General features: G+C 36.4%; 1 protein-coding gene across 2 annotated transcripts in view; it reads left to right on the top strand.

The window, feature by feature from the left end:
* Nucleotides 1-19,272, top strand: part of LOC132101633 (cadherin-13-like) — a 352,587-nt gene that overhangs the window by 240,356 nt on the left and 92,959 nt on the right. For both annotated transcript variants that reach the window (XM_059506718.1, XM_059506717.1), the window contains exon 7: nt 6,903-7,081. In XM_059506718.1, the coding sequence (XP_059362701.1) occupies nt 6,903-7,081 (179 nt within the window). The remainder of the gene's footprint in view (nt 1-6,902; nt 7,082-19,272) is intronic.

The following is a 19,272-nucleotide window of genomic DNA, read 5'->3' as shown; positions in this document are numbered from 1 at the left end:
TGTCTGTTGCATAACACCAATTAAAATACAGCACAGTGGAACACAAAACATTTAGCCCTTTAAAGGATCCTCCATCTACAGTACTACAGTCTCTCGACATCCCATATGTAGAAGACTTTCTTTCTTAAGATTACATTCGACCTTGGATGCTTTTCGGTTGAAGCTTCCTTTTTAGTTTTTTCTTATCAGCTGTGTACATTAGGGTTGTATGTTATATGTAATGTTGATAAAATGAATGTTTATTGCATTATTTCAGTTCAATTTGAGTGACTTTCTCATCAACACTTGCTTTTGGTGGTTATCAGTGTATTACAAAGGTACAAAACCTAAAAAATGTGTAACCTGCTAAAGTTTTATGAAAAAATTAATAAATAAAATGGTATGATTTCCTTTAGCTTAGGTACAGCATTTTACAATACGAGTATGAATGTGTGAATGCAAAATTTCAAGTCTTTCTTCCATATACAGCACTGTTTCTGCTATGGGACTACACTTTGCGGGAATGAGTAAATTGCAGAAAGCCCAGCAGTTCAGGGGTTTTGATAAAAATGATGCTTACTCGTCACAGTGTAATGAAACAACAGTAACATCGAATAGCTGGACTATGCCTGCAGACCTCTTTTAGACAGACCACTGAATTTCACTTGAGTGCCGTTAACCAAGGGAGAATAGGCAAGCTGGTTCTTTCAGGGCAAAAAGGCAGCGAATTTCACTGCTGTGCACCATTCCACATTGTAGTCCATTTATCTTTTTCCAGAACCAATAGATGTATTGAATTACCTCTCAAAATGAAGGGTAATAGCGCTCTGTGCTTTTCTGTTGCTATGTTGCAGAGATGTTCTATAAAAAGCCACACTATTTAGAATTTTGTGCTTTTTGAAATCTCACACCAATTTTGTGTGCTGCAAAGTGTCAAACTTGCCCTTCTCCGTAAATCTCCGTCCATTCCTGAAAAAAAAAAAAAAAAAAGTAATTTGGTAGATTTTGGATAGAAGATTAGCCTCATTATCTGCGTATTTTAAACTTAGCAAAAGTCCAAGGATAGCGCAGTGATCCCTTGTCCAGTAGCTTCACTGTCTGTTTGCCCTGCGGAGCTCTCGCCCTTCCTCTCTCTTGCTTTTATCCCGGTATCTAGTCCGATCACTCGCTCACACACACCTGCTCCATCATTATTTCATCCTGTCTCAATCTTTCCCCCCGTTCTCTCCTATTATAAAGCCCATCACAGAGTGTGCTGGCTTCCCCAGTGTGAATGAGATCCTGAAGTCATATCGATTTCCCTGGATGTCTGTAATAGAGGATCTGCCACGTGTGACACCTGCCTTGTTTTAGCGCACTGTAGCTCTTACTTTCTTTTTAACTCTCTTTGTACAGCGCTGTATAACTGAAAACAGAGAGGAAGGCTAAATATGAATTGTGTCTGCTGATGGTGTTGTTTATTTTGCACATGCTGTTTGCATTATTTTAGCACCTCAAGGAATTATGAAACTGTTAAAAATGCAGTTGTTCTGCCAAAATTAGCACTGAATGTGATTTGCAGTTCTCTGCTAGGTTGTTAGGGGTCTAGCATACTTTGATGGGATGGTATGGTTACACCATGGGAGATTTATATTTATATTTATATTTTACCTTAAATAATATAATGTTACTGTCTTCCCATTAGAATATTTTTAAAGGAAAGTTTTACAAACTTTTTTTTTTGTTTGTTTGTTTGTTTTAGTTTTTTTGCCCATACATTTACACAACATAAATACATAAATATAAAAAATTAACTGAAAATCCCCAAAAAAAGAAATATATATATATATATATATAACAACAAAGAAGCTTCTGCAATAATTACTTATTTTGATTAAATGGGCAAATAACCACATTTACATAAAAATTAAGTTTTTGCTCTGAAATAAATTGTGGTTTCCATCTGTATATGTGTGTATATTAATGGATTTTTTTTTTGGTGTGGGGGGGGTGGATATTGAGTGCTTGGTTAAACTGGATAGTACAGTATGTACTTATAAGATGTATAAGATTATTTCTACAACCCGAATTCCGGAAAAGTTGAGACGTTTTTTAAATTTTAATCAAATGAAAACTAAAGGAATTTCAAATCACATGAGCCAATATTTTATTCACAATAGAACATAGATAACGTAGAAATTTTACAATTTTATCCACTTAATTAGCTCATTTAAAATTTAATGCCTGCTACAGGTCTCAAAAAAGTTGGCACGGGGGCAACAAATTGCTAAAAAAGCAAGCAGTTTTGAAAAGATTCAGGTGGGAGAACATCTAGTGATTAATTAAGTTAATTGATATCAGGTCTGTAACATGATTAGCTATAAAAGCTTTGTCTTAGAGAAGCAGAGTCTCTCAGAAGTAAAGATGGGCAGAGGCTATCTTTAATTAGCCTCTGCTAAGTAAAGATACTTAGCAGTATCTTTACTGCTAAAGATACTGCGATACTGCTAGTCTGCGTAAAAAAATTGTGGAAAACTTTAAAAACAATGTTCCTCAACGTCAAATTGCAAAGGCTTTGCAAATCTCATCATCTACAGTGCATAACATCATCAAAAGATTCAGATAAACTGGAGAAATCTCTGTGCGTAAGGGACAAGGCCGGAGACCTTTATTGGATGCACGTGGTCTTCGGGCTCTCAGACGACACTGCATCACTCATCGGCATGATTGTGTCAATGACATTACTAAATGGGCCCAGGAATACTTTCAGAAACCACTGTCGGTAAACACAATCCGCCGTGCCATCAGCAGATGCCAACTAAAGCTCTATCATGCAAAAAGGAAGCCATATGTGAACATGGTCCAGAAGCGCCGTCGTGTCCTGTGGGCCAAGGCTCATTTAAAATGGACTATTTCAAAGTGGAATAGTGTTTTATGGTCAGACGAGTCCAAATTTGACATTTTTGTTGGAAATCACGGACGCCGTGTCCTCCGGGCTAAAGAGGAGGGAGACCTTCCAGCATGTTATCAGCGTTCAGTTCAAAAGCCAGCATCTCTGATGGTATGGGGGTGCATAAGTGCATACGGTATGGGCAGCTTGCATGTTTTGGAAGGCTCTGTGAATGCTGAAAGGTATATAAAGGTTTTAGAGCAACATATGCTTCCCTCCAAACAACGTCTATTTCAGGGAAGGCCTTGTTTATTTCAGCAGGACAATGCAAAACCACATACTGCAGCTATAACAACAGCATGGCTTCGTCGTAGAAGAGTCCGGGTGCTAACCTGGCCTGCCTGCAGTCCAGATCTTTCACCTATAGAGAACATTTGGCGCATCATTAAACGAAAAATACGTCAAAGATGACCAGGAACTCATCAGCAGCTGGAAATCTATATAAGGCAAGAATGGGACCAAATTCCAACAGCAAAACTCCAGCAACTCATAGCCTCAATGCCCAGACGTCTTCAAACTGTTTTGAAAAGAAAAGGAGATGCTACACCATGGTAAACATGCCCCGTCCCAACTATTTTGAGACCTGTAGCAGAAATCACAATTGAAATGAGCTCATTTTGTGCATAAAATTGTAAACTTTCTCAGTTTAAACATTTGCTATGTAATCTATGTTCTATTGTGAATAAAATATTGGCTCATGTGATTTGAAAGTCTTTTAGTTTTCATTTTATTAAAATTTAAAAAACGTCCCAACTTTTCCGGAATTCGGGTTGTATAAGACACAGTTTTATATATACATATATACATATTTATTTTATATTTATTTATTTTTGATCTGAATGAACACTAGTGACATTGTTTAGTGTGTCTGTGGAATCCTTTGAGAGGGAACAAGAAAAAGCAAGAACAAGAAAAAGGGATTGAGAAAGAAGGAAAAATGGTCTGATTTCTATGAACCTTGGCCCGAACTGTCATTGTCAGGATATAAATATGCCTTTTTAATGGCGTGACACATTTTGAGTTATTATTATGTAAAACCTCTCCTCCACAATAGCTGAAGGGCCCAGCTTTTTAGCCAGCGCTTGATTTTAAACAGCTGGGGCCATGTCGAAGTGGAAGGCGCCCTGTGGAGAAGCCCACGGTTTTGGATGGTATGCACTGCCTTCAGTTCTGGAGTGGGGCTATGTGATTGGCACCCACTGGGCTTCAGCTGTTGTAAGAAGGCAGAGATGCCCACTGAAATGCCTTGATCTTCCAAACAACACATTCTTCTGCTATACCAGAGCGCAACAGGATGAGAAGACGAGAACAGTGTGCACAACAGATAAAGACAGCGCTCAAGGTATAGTCTGAATGAGAAAGATTTAAATTATGAATTATCATTATTATTATTGTATACTGTAAAAAAAAAATGACTCACAGAAAAATCATATAGTAGATTTTTTATAGCAGTGATTTGCATTCACTTTTATTTTTTATACAAAATAAATATATATAATATATAACAGATTTTTTTTATGTTTACAACTCCTACTTGCCTGTTCATACTATGGTTGATTTCAATATGCCAATGAATGTTTTCAGTCTTAGTTAATGCAGAGTTAGACACTGAGCCTGATATCAAATTAACCGCTCAAGTCAGGCATTTTATGAGACATTATTCATTTCAATGTTCTGCCTCTTGTTCAGTGTGACAAGATGGTGGAATTAAAAGGGAGAAAGAAAAGCCAGAAAGAAAAAGTCCTCACTCTGACTGATCCCATAGCCCCAATTAGATGAACAGAGTTGATAATACAGTAATGGAGACCCGCAGATTCAAGTCTAGCCATTCCTCCCATTAAACCTTCCAATGTAGTTAACATTGATTCCGCCTTGGCGCTGGGGAGAGTATGGACTTCATAAAGGAAGACAATAGCTCCTGAATTGGGCTCAGCTTTGACATAATTGCCTCATAATTTCATAGCAGTGATTTGCATTCACTTGCTGGCCCTTCCCATCAACCAATTAGATCTGCTTGTTGATTTATGTGTGTGCTGATGGGAGCTGATGGCTTTTGTCATGGTTCATATTGATAAGCGCTAAATACCTCATAGCTTTTTGATCTTTATGAGGGTGCAGGAGGAGAACAGGTTAAGAGAACTACAAGAACGGGATTCCGAATCAAGGGGACTTGTGTTGATTAGGTTGATTATGCTATTCTTTCACAATTGTTTGTTCAGTTTTAAAAATGTCTTGATTATGAATGTGTTCTATTCATAAACAGAATGTTTGGACAGGACTAGTTTTCACTGACAAGGAAATCAATTTCTACTTAAATGTCTTAGAAAAGGAATAGTACTAAATTTGTTTTCTTTTGGCTGAGAGATTGATTTTGACAGGATTTACAGTCATTGATTTAACTTGACTTTAATGGAAAGACATAAAAAGAAGCTCTTCATCTTTTTTAGGCAAATTCTTTTTTTTCTGGTGTTTAGAAGTTTCTGAAGGACAAATAAAGGTATCTATCTATTTGTCTGTCTGTCTCTATCAGGAGCCCATTTTGGTAATTATGAATAAATAATCAGATACAAATGATATGTACATACACTGGCCCACTCTTAAAATTGTATCTTTGCACATTATTTTCTTCTAAAGAACTATTTGAACTCATTCACTTGTTTTACAGGTTTGTTTCCTTTCTTTCTTTCTTTCTTTCTTTCTTTCTTTCTTTCTTTCTTTCTTTCTTTCTTTCTTTCTTTCTTTCTTTCCTTCCTAGCCCATAGGATCTGTAGGTCTATTCAATTAATAAGTTTATTTGCCATTTGATTACATTTATTGTTTGTAAAAAAGGACAAAAGAGTAAAACCATGCAATAAATAACAGGGTTTTCAAACTTAATTTCAGTGCTAGGTTGCTCTTCATAAAGTGCAGTATGAGTGCTCTTGTCTGGGTTCTTTCCTTATGCGAATGAGATAAAGAAAAAGGTTGCATGTGTGTGTGCAGTCATGCTGTGCACACACTCATATGTGTGTCAGTGTGTGTTTCTGTGAACACAGAGGTCGTATAACTTGGTGTAACTGAACTGTGAAGTGGAACCGCTCGCTCTGACTAGCGGTGTCACGAGAGAGCCCCGTTTTGCGCTTCAGCATGTGTAATTAATCATTAAAGGTGTACTGCTTAACCGTCGCCTAATACCATCTCTCTCCCTGTGCTGATACTCACTTCTCCCTTAATTACTTATAATTGCCTTTTACTCATTTACTCTAAGATGCTAATATTCCTATTTGAGGGGGTCTGCACATGTCCCCACAGTTTTTTATTTTTTTATTTCTCTTTTTGGTGCCTGTTGGATTTATGCCGTATAGTGCGAGAGCTCTTGTAAAGGCTGATCAGAGGTTAACGTCACTGATAGAGGCCATTAACTTCAGGAAATAGATATGACTTAGCCTCGTGTCACTTTCTGGACACTGTGACTTTGAGAGGCTCTGGCTCCATTTGCGGCCCACTTTTGCGGTTGAGCACATTCAGATGAGACTGAGGGGAAATGAAATAGATGAACGGCGTCGCTTGAACTGTGATATCGCCCTCTCTCTGGGTACTGTCGAGCTGCTGTTCATTCCGAAGGCCACGTCTGAGAGAGGAGGCAAGCTGATATGTCAAGGATTGAATAGGATTACAGTTCATCTGCCAAGAACGGCATCCTTATTTTAGATGCACTACAATATAAAACTCGGATTTGCTGGGAGGGTCATAACAGGGGTTCTTAAAAGTAGACTTTTGCTCTTGCGTATTTTGTGCCCTGAAGCCTCATTCAAAGTACGTCGCCTTCTCTTGCTCGGCTCGCCGAGTTCAATCAATTAAAGTTCGTTTTGGCTTTGTGGTTTAATGAAAAATGTCAGACACAATGGTGTCAGTGTACAGATAAAACCTTAAGAAAATAGTTGGCACCACAGCGAGTAGCATCCTGCCGATTTGTTTCCATTATAACGCATTGTTTTTCAACTGTTTTTGGCAGGCACAACAGTGATGACCATGACAGCTTACGATGCAGACGATCCCAACACGGACAATGCTGTACTGCGCTACATCATTGTGAGACAGCTTCCCGATAAACCTTCACCCAATATGTTCTACATCGACCCAGAAAGAGGCGACATTGTCACTGTGATAGCACCCCACCAACTCGATAGAGAGGTATGTGCTTTCTTTGAGTTCCTTTATGGATGTAAGTTATATGAATTAATGGCAAACTGGTGAACAGTATGATGTTTGTTATATTGTATGATGTTTAATCACTGGTGTACTACAAATTTCTGGGCCCCCACCCACAGCTAGTGATGTCATGGACAAACTTTGTATCGACTTAAATAAGGCAATTTATCCCTCTCTTAAATTCCTTTATTTTCTGTAACTCTTTATAACAAGGTTTAATCAATTGTGGATCATTTAAAATCTTGTTATTTTTATTATGTAAAGTACAATTAAACAGTCTTCAATGTATTTTGAATTAATACATAACAAAAGAATATGATAAAATTATGTTTATAAAATAGTAGTTAAAAAAGTTCAATTATCACATACTGTGAAAAAAATAATACATTACCATTCCATTACCATATATATATCAAATAAATGCTGTTCTTCTGAAATATAATGCTGAAAATAAATGTATCACTGTTTCAATATTGATAATAAGATTTTTTTTTTTAAGCAACAAATCAATATATTAGGGTCATTTCTGAAGAATGACCTGGCTAAATATTCCGCTTTACCAATGTAGAAATAAATAGAGTTTAAATATATAATAAAATAGAAAACTGTTATTTGAAATTGTAATAATATTTCATAATATTATTATCATAATATTAATATTACTGTTTACACTGAACAAATAAAATAAAAAAATTGCGTATAAAATATTTCTAATACATTTTTTTTAATAATTTTGGTAGTGTAAATATAATCTATAAAATGTAATTAATATAAACAATTAAATATTTATTGCAAAAAAAGTGAGTTTGTGATAGCTAATGCATCAACTAATGTTAATAAATTTAATCTTATTGTAAAATCTTTTCCTTCTCTCTTTGAATTTCCTGTTCTGTTCTGAATTACTTTCTATTGATATTTCAAGATTCCTGACATTTAGAAGTGTATATCTGATGGGCAAAAGCAAGTTTACAGTATGTTAGGGATGTTGGCACTGGATTGCACTGGTTGCACTGGCAACCTCTACGCAAATATTTGTAGCTTAAACGTACATGAGAGGAAAGCTATTCCCCCATTCAGAAATATCTTACACTGCTGCTTCAGTGTGTCAATCAGCCCAGGTCTTATTTAGTGCCTGCAAATCAATTTTCCATATAATACGAATGGCGAATTTACAAAATGTACCACAGATATTTCAAAAATACCCATTTTAAAGACTGTCAGATCTCGTAACACAGCTGGCTGTTTTCTTAAAGCTTTATGGGTTGAACCTCTAACAGGAGGGCCGACAGAACGGAGGCTTTCTGTTCAAACCGAGCTCTGCAAACAAGCAAGCAAACATTAGGGGGCAAATCTGCAGGGACAAACAATAACTGCGGTGTGTTTTAAAGTTTAACTATCCTCAAGACACCTTTAGAGCAAGTATATTAGAGCAGATTCCTCTGCATATTAAAGCAGGGGTTTTAACGTTGTTAAGAGATGGAAGGTTGGTATCTTGAGGACACGGGGTGTTAGTGATGCATGCTAATGAGCAACTGGAAGCAGCGCTTCCCAGTTCCTAAGCAGAGCGAGACAACAGCATGATTGCTTTTTCTGCGGGGTGACGAATGAAGGAACATCAATTCGGTCCGCTGCTGGAAGAGGAATATTAGCTGTTGTCAGACATTTAGAGCATGCTTTAATTGAGGTTATACACACTTATCCACCAACATCAGCTGTGTCCGACAAGGCCAGTAGAAAACCCCTCAGCTGGAACAGAGCTAGGCCATCATTAAATGTATGTTTGTATGCGTTCCAGAGCGTGTTTGATAGTCGGGTTGACATTTTAATTGAAATGTTACATGAAAGGTGTCTGAATGTAGCCGTTTATTCTGATTTCTTCATAGTGAAACACTGAATGTTGACAAACTGCTCTAACTTTCACTGTCACCGCTGCGACTCACTGACACCATGTTTCCTCTGCCCGATTCCCAAGAGTCTTTGCTTCATTGCAGTTGATCTAATATGTGACAGATGTTTTACACAATGAGCTCCAGGGGATTTCAGGTGTGTCAAGGAGACAGGTGTGTGCTGTTTCTTTACCAGAATTTTTCTTTTTAGCTCTTGGTATTTTTTAAGTTCACAAACACTTTTACAAGTGTTTGGGCATAATTTTGCCCACAACGGTGTCTAGAATTGGTTTGTGTTTTTTTTTTTTTTACTTGCTTAAAGGGTTACTCCACCCCAAAATGAAAATGTTGTCATTAATGACTTACCCCCATGTCGTTCCAAACTCGTAAAAACACAATTTAAGATATTTTGGATGAAAACCTGGAGGCTTGAGACTGTCCCATGGACCTTAGTCATCGTCAGAATACTCCGTCTGCCATCAGACGTGCAATCTGGGTTATATGAAGCGATGGGAACACTTTTTGTAAGCAAAGAAAACAAAAATACGGAGGACACAGAAGAGCATACGCAGCACAGTGATATGGAGTGACACAGGGGAGACCGTTGACAAAGGAATTATTGAATAAAGTCGTTATTTTTGTTGGATGGAGATGGAGTGTTCTGACAACGACTTTCATGGACCTTGACACTGTTATTTACTTGGCATTCTATGGGACAGTCTCAACCAAAATATCTTAAATTGTGTTCCCGAAGACGTACTGAGCTTTTATGGGTTTGGAATGATATGGGGGTAAGTAATTAATGACAACATTTTCATTTTAGGGTGGAGTCTCAGAGAGCTGCACAGGTCCGATTTTGTAAATCCGCACCCGCCCGTACCCGCAGTGCTTAAAACCGCATCCGACCCGTTTTCCGACAGCAGCACTAATTAAAATCCGCACCCGACCCGACCCGACAAATTTTGAAATAGGCTTAAATCAAACACATTTTAATTCAGATTATAATACATATATATATATATATATATATATATATATATATATATATATATATATATATAAGGAAAACAAAAACAACGGGAAAAAGAAAAAAAAAATTTTTTTAAAAGTGGAACGTATTTATATTTTTATGTTTGCACATGACTGTTTTGAACCCGTGTTTAGACCCGTGTTTCCCCTGTGTCCGACCCGACCCGCACCCGTATCCGACACAGTTGGATATTTTTCACCCGTTTCAGCCAAAACCCGCGGGTACCCGAACCCGTGTAGGACTCTATGGAGTCTCCCTTTAATTTTTATTGTAATTTATTTTTAAGTAGACTGTTTTTGTTTTTATTCTAGTTTTCCAGTTATGTTCTGAATGTGGTCAGATGTTGCATATCTTTTTTTTTCTTTCCTTTTAAAACTCCCTCTTGAATGCATTCAAGTATCAAAATAATTACTGATCTATTAGGACAATTTATTTTGTGTTATGTTATATTTCATTAAAACCTCTGTCTAGACCATAATCATGATTTGAAATGGACATTTTTATCACATTCTGTTCTGAATGTGATAAAAATGTCTATCTGATCAGGTGCTTTCCAGAATATATTGTAGACTTTTAAATCTTCCTCCATTTTTCTGTACATGACAAAGAAAAAAGAAAGAATAAGAAAGAAAAAGCTCTTTGAAATTACGTAACATGTCAGTTTTAATTCTTAACAATAAAACTAATTTGAATGCAAAAAGTCATTTGAATGCATATCACATTGTAATTAAGACGTCCGGGTTTGTGTGTAGAAACTTCCCAGAAAGACGTGTGAAGGTAGCACACATCTGATGTTCCACAAGAATCAGACAGGTTGATCTAAATAAGTAAATGCATACTCACATAAAAATATTTCAGTAATAATGGCCATTTCAGCTAATGGCTTGTTGACAGCTTGCGAAACAGTTTTCTCAGTGCACACATCCCGTGACAGGTCAAGGGTGCCTTTTCTTTCCGGTACTTCTCAGAATAGCATGCATGACTAATAATGTTTGTGTGTCTGTGTTTTAAACTTCTGGTAAAGTACCTGATGTGCTACATCAGATCAGATTAATCAGGTAGAACTCACTTGTCAGAAATGGGAACATCACAACTTGGTTAAATTACATTCTGTAATCTTATGTCATAGTAACTATCAACTATGTGAAACATAATCTATTATTAACTGGAACAACAACAGCTCTTATATAAGCCCAGATCTAGTCCTCAAACCATCATCTGTTCTTGTGCAGCAGGCAGCAGATGCCCTTTCAAAAAGATAAGGAGGATGATCACATGCACCTGTCACGGATTGATCTTTTCCTGTGATCGGATTGGTTCAGAAGCTGCAGTACTGATCCTACACACATCGACTGTTCAGTAATGTAAATGATCACACAGTGTTTCAGTTACGCAACCTCTGAACATTAACTGGGCTCTGTGAAAATGTGTGCATATGGATGTGTATGAGTACTTTTAAATATAAGTACTAGTCTTTGGGAAGCTTCCTTTTTTATTTTTTTTATTTACATTTTATAAAATTTTATTGTATTTTATAATATTTCTCCAGGAGTACTTTATTCAGTGTTTTGTTTTATTTTATTGTAATTAGTTAATGTGGTTTGACTTAACATTATTAGTTATTACTACATTATAAGTACGGTATATATTATTTATATATGTAGTTCAATTGTTTGTTTGTTTGTTTAAAGAAGTTGACTCCAATTTAGATGACTTAATAAATGACTTATTTTATTTTATTTATGTCAATAAGTGGTGTTTCAGTAGTATCCTGAACAAATGACATTCATTTGCCAAATCAACACATTTCTCACACATCCATAAAAGTTGGCTTGAACTTCATAAAAGTCTGCAGTTCTGTTTGAAGTTTAGTTTTTGAGTTTTATTTAGACTTGGTGACAGATTGCAGGCTCACTTTGGAGGGCGGTCACTGTAGGACCTTTTCAAACTAACTTCTGTGGTCAGTCTGCTATCGTGGGCTACCCACAGTGCATCTGCTCCGGGTCCTGGCAAAACTGAGTCCTTCCACTAAATCTGACAGCCGATTGACAGGCCGAGTAGCCCAACCTTTGTTTCATAAGCCCAAATGAAACAGTAGCAAAATAGACATCTTAAAATTGATACGCAGTGACAGGATTCTGGCAGTCCTCTTACGGAGTATGTCTAATCATTATAGTCCTGCTTCTGATGGCCAGTCTGTGGTCAGATAAGAGCTCCCTTCTGAATCCTAGTGAGCTGTCTTTCTGTCAACTTGCCTGCATAGACAGAATTTGACATCAGCATGCTATCAAACTAATGATGCTGGTACAAAGAAAAATACATATCACATACAAAAATGTAATACAAGAGTTTATGTATACAGTCAATACATTTTGGTATTGAACAAATATAATACTATTATATAAATTATAAAATAATCATTGAACAAAGCCCTATAATTATAATTATATTCTCACAATTTTGTTAATATCTTGCATTTTTGCATTTTTTGAGTTTGCATCTTTATTTTATTCCACCACAGAATAAGAAATTAATAATAAAAAATACTTTTTTCATCTAAAAATTCTGACCCCCCCCCACACACAAACACACACACACACAATCGCAAGTTTATATTTCACTATTCTGACTTTTCTGCTTGTGTGTGTATGTGTATGTATGTATGTATGTGTGTGTATATATATATATATATATATATATATATATATATACTGTATATACTGTATATATATATATATAATATAATTCTTTTTTTATCATTTGCGAATTTATATTTCACAATTCAGACTTTCATTCTTAGAATTGTTAGTTATAAATCGTCAATTGTGACTTGCTTCTTGCAATTCTTTATATCTCACAATCATTAATCATTATATCATAAATTATCATATAATTTATTTAGACAAAATCGAAGTGTGAATTTTAAACCTTGTTGGGTTTGTAATAATATAAACATTTTGTGCAATGATTACAGAGAGCGTGTGCAATTTAAGGACAAATTTACAATCCTCATCAAATGAAAATAATGCTGTATAAACACATCAGCATGCATTTCTTCTGCATGCATGTGCATAGACACACAGTGGACATCCAATTACTGTGAGGTCGTGGCGTAGTGATTTCCCATACTGCCACCGTGTTCACCCAGGACCCAAACGGTCATTCAAATTACAGCTTAAGCCTCCCCTCAGCGCTTGCCCGCAAAATAGGCTTTTCATACATGCTTTTCAGACCTCTTTTTAATCAGATCTCTCCCATATAATTGAATGTCAGTCGCCATATGAAGATTCTTTCCCGCGCTCAATTAATGAATCATTGTGTTTGGCAGGACGGCTAGACAAAACAGACAGCAAAATATATACTCCTGCAGGTGGTTCCCGAGTTATTATGTTATGTCATCTAAATGCAAATATTACAGTGAATGCATCAGGGGTGCGAGTGATGATTGAAAACACTGCATTATTGCTTGATTTGATGTGCACTTCTCTGCATAAAAGATATAAACTGTCATTTATTCAGTCATTATTATGTAAAGATTGTGTTTAGTTGGCTAGGAAATAGACTTGTGACTGAGTTTATGCAAAACGAAGAGTGCTCTCGGATTGCCCCAGGACTACGTTCTGTGCTTTTATTCTGCAAATTTCCCCTCTGTCTTTTATTCATCTTTTTAAATTCCTTTTTACCTGAGGCTTTATTAATGATATCCAAAATTATTCTTCAATAAATTTGCAAATTACATAGCAGATTTTTTCAGTAGTTCTGAGTCTCGGCGTAAAAAGATTTTCACTTTCTATGCCATTCAGACTTTTTGTGTTAAATTTTGCCCCAATGCTGGGAGGCTCTGTCAGAATCATTTGTCATTTTTATTGTGACACATTGCCATTAGACACATGATACAAGTCACCAAACGTCAGTGCTGGGCCTTTGACATTATACTCATGAAAACTTCACCCATTCCATATAGCACAGGGTGCTTTAGACAAGAGAAACTCCATCTTGCGGTATGATAGACCCTGAACTTTGTCAGTTTCTATAAATACACCAGGGGAAGGTGTAGTTTCTCTCTCTCCTTCCGTTTTATCAACTTCCCATCTTTAATTTTCTCCTGCATGTCTACTGGGGCCATATTTGTGATCTGTAGTGGGCAAAAAAATGGTTTAACAATTGTGTCAAATATTAAAAATATGTTAGCATTTGTCAATGCATTAGGTATCTTGAACTCAAAATGAAAAATTCTAACTGCATTTATCCATATTGATTAATTCATACAAGTTGTATAAATTCAAATTAGTTAGTGAAGAAGCATGAATTAAAAATGATCAATAGTATATTTATAAGATTAATGTTAATGTAGATTATGAAATTCTGTAAAAAGTCGTTGATTGTTAGTTCAAGCATATGCTAAAAACTTAAAGTGTTGCCGGCACAAGAGAGGAAATATACATTTATGTAAAAACAAATCTGTAACCTGTTAAATAATACACCCATTTTTCAATATACTGATATTAGGACTCCTAAAAAATCTCACCCAGACAATGAAAATTTGCTAAAAAGATGCTCACCCTCAGGCCATCCAAGATGCTGATGAGTTTGTTTCTTCATCAGAACAGATTTGGAGAAATTTTGCATTACATCACTTGCTCAGTAATGGATCCTCTGCATTGAATGGGTGCCGTCAATTACAGTGAGAGTTCAAGTCCATTACCTGTTTCTTCACAGGTGAAAATCCACTGAGAACTGTTTTGGGGTGTTTTAACTGTTTTTTAATTGTTTCTTATCTGTGCATATTTCTCTCATATTTCTCTGATTCATTTGAGACAATGTTTGATTATAGAAAGCAATATTGCCAAGGACTTTTAAATTGCTTCAATATTTTAGATGAAAGCAATGGTTTAAAGTTAAAAACTTAATAATGGATTTGTTTATTACATGCATGCAGCTTTTTGCAAAACTTGCATTGATGGACATGATGCTTTGTGGATTATTTGTAGATTATTTTAACATTTTTATCAGCAGTTTGGACTCTCATTCTGACGGCACCCGTTTACTGCAGAAGATGAGCGATGAGCAAGTGATGTAATGATCAATTTCTTCAAACCTGTTCCTATGAAGAAGCAAACTCATTTAAATCTTGAATATTACTTTCTGAATAAACCATTACTTTAAAGACATTTTACAGTTGTACAATAAACAATTTTGGCACTGTGTTGGATCACCATAATATTCAGTGTAAAACTAGAGTCCTGAAGCAAATGTCTAGTTTGTCTGCACACTGCAAAGCTCATATGAGATTCACCCTGATCTGCCCTTGGGCAGCAGTGAGCAAACAAAGCTCTCTCGCAAGGCTTTCCACAGCACAAGGGTTAACATCTAGACATTTGCCTGGTTTAACCAGGAGAGCTACTTGACACAAAGCCAGTTCAGCTGTGGTTCTAAAGTGCATAAAGCAGGTGGAGTCCATCTTGTGGGATTAAAAATGGCACCCTCTCCCTCTCTCCTCACACTCCCTCCCTCCCCTTTCTCCTCTATCACGCCTCTGTCTACTTTCATTAGTGTGAAAATGAGATTCCACTAATTAATTAGATCTCCTAGTGCTAAAGATGAAGATTACATCCCAATGAAGGTTAGAAGTGTCAATCACTTTTTTTTTCTTTTTTTTTTTAACTAGCTGTGGATTCCGGGAGATAAATTGAGCCCCATGGGAATTATGGGCAGAAAAAAAAGGTCAGGCTGTTAATCCTACGTTATTAATTGAGCCTCGCTGATCTACTCAGTCAATAAAGGTGTGAAACATCAGAAATAGAAGGAAAACATATGATGAGTACTATGGAACTTTGTGGAGAGAGACGTCAAATTGAGAAGTTGGAGATGAACATCTGAAGAAGAATGCAGTATTAAAGGAATAGTTCACCCAAAAATAACATTTGTAATTTTTAAGTCATCATTTACTCACCCTCATGGGCGACGTTAGCCTCTTTTACCTCTTTTAACTGCTTTTATCCATAAGGTCAACATTGAACACCACTGACTTTCATTGTTTAGACAAGCAGTTGAAATATTCTTCGAAATATCTTCTTTTGTGTTTTGCAGAAGTCAGTCAGTGATTAGTTCTGGAATGACATGGGGGTAAGTAAATAATAACAGGATTATTGTCATTTTGGGGTAAAGTAAAATCTCTTTGAGACATTTCTAGTGACATTTCTGTAAGTTTTCCAAATATGACCTTTCTAAAACACACTGATATTGATTCTTATTGTGCATGTTGTCTATGATTCACCTTTATGAACTGAGTAAACAAGTTTAGTACACTCCAAACGTCCATTAGCACAAACCAAAGAGGAACAAAACAAAATAGAAAATTTAAATAGCAGTGGTAGTTTTGCCTGCTGAAAAGTCCCTTCCCTGAGGACTTATTAGCAAAGAAGTAGAGCTCAAGTACCAATTTGCACTCATGGTTTGCTCTGTAACCACATCTTGTGTCATAAAGGTGAAAAAAAAGTTTCTTGTCCCCACTCTGAGCTCTGCCAAATCCCTTACATTCTCTGAGTGGAGGCGCCCCTTACAAATGCACTGACTTTGCACTATTGAACTCTCCAGGACTTGGCAATAACAATCTAAGTGTAAAATATGCATCTCTTATTTTACTGGCAAAGAGTTGGGAGCCATCTAAGCACGATCTGTCCCCAGAATAGTGTAATATAATATGCAATTGTCAGCGTTTATAAGGAACGAGCAGGTAGGAGAAGTCTCGAGACGTTCCAAATGTCTCCAATTACCACAACTCTTACGTTCTGGAAGGAAATGAAAAGCGGGTATTATAAATATCTCCGACTGGCTTGTAAAAGTGTATTGGTGTTTTATTGGGTGCTGTAAAGCCGGGTCATGCCTGAACAGAAGCGGATAAAACTAAGTACTGCAATAGGCCATACTGTGTGAGTGCAGATGGAGAAAAGAAAAGTCTGGTAGATTTCTGATACCATCTCTGCGCCAGTTCAGAAAACTATATAGATGGCTGCACTTTCATCAAACTGTGGAAATAGAGGGTCACACACCAAGGTCAGACTTTAATTCCAGGACATGCCTATCGACTTGACCGCTCTTCCTGCTAATCCCATCCAAAGAAACCATCACCTTTCAGCCCATGCCCTGATCTCCAGGGTGGGATGCAGGCATTCAGATCCATGCATCTCAGATGGTTGTGTGGGTTGAGATAAGAACACAGTTGGTTGTGTGTGCAGACAGGAGGACGGCGGGGTAATGAAGTGAGTGATGAGTTTCCCCTCTTTCTGACTGAGCTTTGGGTCAGAGATCACACGTAACCATAGAGAGCGAGAGAGGCAGGAGCAGGATTTTTCTTTCATTTATCAATCTGACTGGTTGACTCATGAGGAGGTGGAGAGGAGGATTCGGTCTGATCTGATCGTCCTAAGCAGGTCACTGGGCACAGTTCACACAAGTAATAGGGTCCTAAAGGGATGGTTCCATCATGCCAAAAACAGTGATTTTGTTCAGGCTGTCCTGTGCTATTTGTTTGAAGTTCTTAAATACTGATATTTCAGGGATTTGGACAAACGACCTATACGGGCGTATTGGTTGGAGGACAGGTTGTAACAATACATTGTATAAATTAAAATGATATATTTTTCTTTTATTCCAAAAATCATTAGGTAATTAAGTAAAGATCATGTTCCATTATGATATTATGTAAAATTTGTACCATAAATATATCAAACCCTTATTTTTGATCAGTAATATGCATTCCTACTTCATTTGGATGACTTTAAAGGTGATTTTCTCATAATTTAGATTTTCTTTATCTTTTTTTTCACCCTCAGATTCCAGATTTTCAAATAGTTGTACATGTCTTGGCCAAATATTGTCCTATCCCCAAAAAACACACATCAATGGAAAGCTTATTTATGTATAAAAATTGTGTTTTTTTCCCCCTAACCCATATGTTTTGTGGTCCAGGGTCACACATGTTGGCTATTTATTAGTACTTATAAAGCACATGTGTGCATGAACATATTCTACAGCTCCTATCCAATACCTTAACTTAACTACCTTACTAACTATTAATAAGCAAAAAAAACAGTGTTTATTGAGGCAAAAGTCTTTGTTAATGGTTTGTTAATAGTAAGAATTGGACCTTAAAATAAAGTGTAACCCTAAAGTGTTACCATTACATTTTGTAAGCCAGCAAAATTGCAGATAAAAAATAATTCTGACATCTTAAAAAATAATAATAAGGGACTGTAATGTGTTGTCCATGGTGATGGTAATAAATCATCTTTTTTTTTAAAATGTACTGCTTGTATGAAAGCAATGCATTTTGTGAGCTAGCAGGGTGTTTTTTGTTAGATTGAATGCAATGCATTTTGTGAGTCAACACATAATGCTGATGATATCATTGATTGTGTGATGTAATAATGTAGCTTATTTTTAAATATACTTTCTGCTTAAGTGCAGTGCATTTTGTGAGCCAACCACAATGTAGTTTTTGTTTGTTTGAATGCATCGGCTGTTGTGAGCCAACATGGATAGTTAGAGGATAATGCTTATGATGTCACCAGAGGTGTAATGATAATGGCAGTGCAATAAATCAGCTTACATTGTAATGTACTTTTTGAATGGCCTTGTTCTGGTATAAAACAGCAATTTAAAACTTCTCAGTACATTTCCCCTGCTGATGACAGTGGTGACAGCTGGAGGCAGAGGCATCAGTAGCTATGGGCTATTTTGTCTCTCTGCCAGAGTCTAGAGCGCTTTTCCAAACAGAGGACCCACTGTGCTGGATTCACTGGCTGCACGCTCACATATGCACACACACATTTATCAGAGATAGAATGTCATGTCACCAAACTGTTTGTGTGTGTGGTATGTGAAGAGAGTTTATAATTTTTCAAAGTGTTATGCAAGTCATATAGGACGTTTATCCCTGAATCATAGAATCAATATGGAACAGGAAACGGCTATATAATTATATTAAATTAAAAAATTTATATTAAATATAAAATTGAGCACAGCAGTAAATATTGCTAATATTTTACCCAATAAATTACAACTATAAGGCATTGTTTATTATTAATTTATTTAATGGGCATGATGGGCGAATAGGCTTTTGGTATACTGTATTTTACAACAACACTTTATGTAAAATTTCACCTTTGAGACTCCATAAACACAACATCTGTTCTTATACTCGGGTCCGAGACTTTCATGAATATGCATGCATTCTACAGATAAGCTGTTGTGAA

This window comes from Carassius carassius, chromosome 23, assembly GCF_963082965.1.
Source record: "Carassius carassius chromosome 23, fCarCar2.1, whole genome shotgun sequence".
NCBI classification, from domain to species: Eukaryota; Metazoa; Chordata; class Actinopteri; order Cypriniformes; family Cyprinidae; genus Carassius; species Carassius carassius.
This window is presented reverse-complemented; position numbering and strand designations above follow the sequence as displayed.